The sequence below is a fragment of the Brachypodium distachyon genome, chromosome 3 (genome assembly GCF_000005505.3).
Source record: "Brachypodium distachyon strain Bd21 chromosome 3, Brachypodium_distachyon_v3.0, whole genome shotgun sequence".
In the NCBI taxonomy this organism is placed as follows: Eukaryota; Viridiplantae; Streptophyta; class Magnoliopsida; order Poales; family Poaceae; genus Brachypodium; species Brachypodium distachyon.
In genome coordinates, this window is record NC_016133.3 from 20,977,379 (window position 1) to 20,980,277 (window position 2,899).

The window sequence follows — 2,899 nt, forward strand, 5'->3', positions numbered from 1 at the left end:
GGCAGCTGCGAAAGAGATGATTTCTCACCTCCAAAATGGGCCGTGTGGTAGCCGCCGCCGGGTGACCGGGTCGTATTATTGCAATTTTTGCAGGTGCGAGCCCACGCCTCCACCGCCGGCGGCGGCGAACACAGACGGCCGGAGGAAGTTGCGTGGGACAATCCGGAACGTGGTCTGGACGAAAAGATCGAAGTTTGACAATTTTATTGAACGCTCGCTAACTCGGTTCGTTAACTAAAGAACCAAATCAAACTTTCTTTTCAGATCGTTCAGCTTAACGATCTTAACGAGCAAGCTCGGTGAGCACTCGTTAAGCTCGTTAATAGCTCATCTCGTATATCACTTGTGAGTGGCTACTGAAACATTTTTTGCTGCTAAAACTGTGCTATTATTTCATTTTTGCTGTGATATTTCCAATCTTTATAGCCATGTTCAGTTTCTGATATATTTTGTTTGATGTCAAAATTTATCACAAGCAAATAGGTCAGGCTAAAAAAATTAGATCATAATGCCATATATTTATTTTAGCGAGTTTTTAACGAGCGCTCGCGAACTCTTAATAAACCGAGTCAAACAATGATATCAGATCGTTAACGATAATGATCTTAACGAACCGAGCGTGCTCGTTAGCCAGCCCTAGTAAGGACTGGCTGGGCACACGCAGCAATGGCTCACGCGCGAACGGCGCGGCCATGCGCGGCTCCGGCGCAATCTCCGGGCGGTGCGGAGTGGGCACTGCCGACCGGGGAGACTGGCCGACTGGGGACAGCGGAGAGATTGAGAGAGGAGAGAGCGTGTATGGATGGTCCTTTTTTTTATCGGGGCGAGGCCCGGTTTAGAACAGAAAAACTAAGCAGGCCAGGCCCATTTATAACATAAAAACATCTCCTTTATGATAAGGCAACAACGAACATCTTTTTATTCATCTTTTACTGCAATTGATTGACGTACTAATAGAATTCAAATTCAAACTCGATCTACGCACGGCAGCTAATCGACGGTTCGATGTACGCAGAGATCGAGATCGAAGGAAGGAAGGATCCCGATCATCCGAGCGGGGAGTAGGAGCCGGGGCACTCGAAGGAGACGTTGCAGCCGTCGACGGGGGTGAGCCTGATGACGTGCCACACCGAGCTCAGGAACGGCGGGAGCCGCGCCGCCGCCTGGCACACGCACGCGTTCTCGAGCGCCATCAGCCGCCGGCAGCACGCCGTGTCGTACGGGTCCCTCTCGCTTCCTCCTGCGCTGCTGCTGCTGCTGCTGTGCCGGTGCCGGCGCCGGTGCTGCCGCCCTTCGTCTTCCTCCCCTTCCTCCTCGCCATCGTCGCCGTCCCTCGACCGGAGCGGCGCCGTGGACGCTGAGGTCTCGTTGAGCTGCTGATTCAGCTGCTGGCCATGGCGTGGCACGGATGGCCGCGGCCCCGGGAAGTTCCGCAGGCTGCACGCCTCGTTCGCCAGGCTGATCTGCGACCGGCAGAAGGCCTGCCCGGAAACCGGCTGCAACTCATGGTTGGTGATCAGGAGAGTGGAGAGGAGCAGCAGGGCCAGGGCTAGGGACTTCTCCATGCTTCGATCACCAGCTATGGCTAAGCTTTCAGAGCTGAGTGAGATGGGATTGTTCTTGCTGTCTTGGTTGTTTGCTCGGACTGTATGTGCTCCGCCTTTTATGGTTTGAGGAGCTACTGATGAAGCTACTTAAGTTGTTTGCAATATGACGTTCTTTAAGAGTATAATCGTTTCTTTTCCAAGAACACATGTGCTGATACAAGTTGTGATTAGTTGTTTACAATCAGTTATGATTGTTTAATTAACATCTTTGTTTTACATGTGTTCCGTTCACAGGCTTTAATTTGCTTCTTTTTCTAGTATATACAACCTTTTGATTTTTGAATAGAACTTCAGATCATGGAACTTCCTGTTTCATGGAACTTCTTGTTGGTACTGTACTAGATTACCGTGGCCTGCGCATATGTGTGCAAGAGGTTCCTGTTTATATACTCCGTACCACATTTTCATGCACTCTACGAACTTAACTATGGGATCATTATATAATGGATCTTGTTAATCCATGGGTGGTTGTGTCTAGCGAGCGGGACATCATATCAAGATGGGTAGTTATTTCATTAACAAAGAACGCTAGCTATGAATGGTGCATGTGGATTAAAGATCGTCTAGTTAATCCACCTTAATTAACAATGCGTCTTCATGTGAATCTTGTTACAATCCTTCCAAAAGTTAAACGCACGCCGGGCCAAGAGGGGTAGTTATGAAACCTGGATCAAAAGCAGATAGGTGGGGAGTGGTTAAGCGTTGATGTTCATTAACACGCATGACCTCATTAGTTTAAGGTTTTTCCGGCACCTAGCTTGGCCGCACCTTCCGGTTTTCCTTTGAACAAAATATCATGCTGTACTAGATGCTCGTTTCGTGTAAGTCAGTAGGATTAACGCAGGCGTGCAATATATTTGAAACACGTAGGTGTATACGCCTTTCAAACTTCAACGATTTTTTAGAAAAGGAGGTTGAAACTCCCGGTCTCCGCATGAAAATGATGTACACAACCACATTTACTGATTTATTAACACACTTGACAAAATGAATCCATTGATGAAACAATCGTGCTATCTCGCATTGCATTGCGAACTGCAGGCCCGTCAAGAAGCTGGGGTACCGTCCAGAATAGGCGAAGCTGGGGTACCGTCCGGAATAGGCGATGTTGGCCATCATGGCCTCTGATCACCGTCTCTATGTCCCAATGGGGTTCCCCTCCTTGGGGTCCCACTAGCTCGACGCGGCCCTGAAGCGAGGCGGCGCTAGGTGGAGGGTCGCACAGAAGATCGGACCGCCAAAGGTGCACTGAATAGCTCCTCATCATCAGGTGTGGGGTAGTGAATATGGGT

At 49.3% G+C, this 2,899-nt stretch overlaps 1 protein-coding gene across 1 annotated transcript; it reads right to left on the reverse strand.

Annotated features, from left to right (window-relative positions):
• Window positions 1–899: 899 nt before the first annotated feature.
• Window positions 900–1,649, reverse strand: LOC100828209. The gene has a single exon (XM_003573726.4). It carries the CDS (start codon window positions 1,563–1,565, stop codon window positions 1,047–1,049), a length of 519 nt encoding a protein of 172 aa, XP_003573774.1. The 5' UTR covers window positions 1,566–1,649; the 3' UTR covers window positions 900–1,046.
• Between the last annotated feature and the right edge of the window lie 1,250 nt (window positions 1,650–2,899).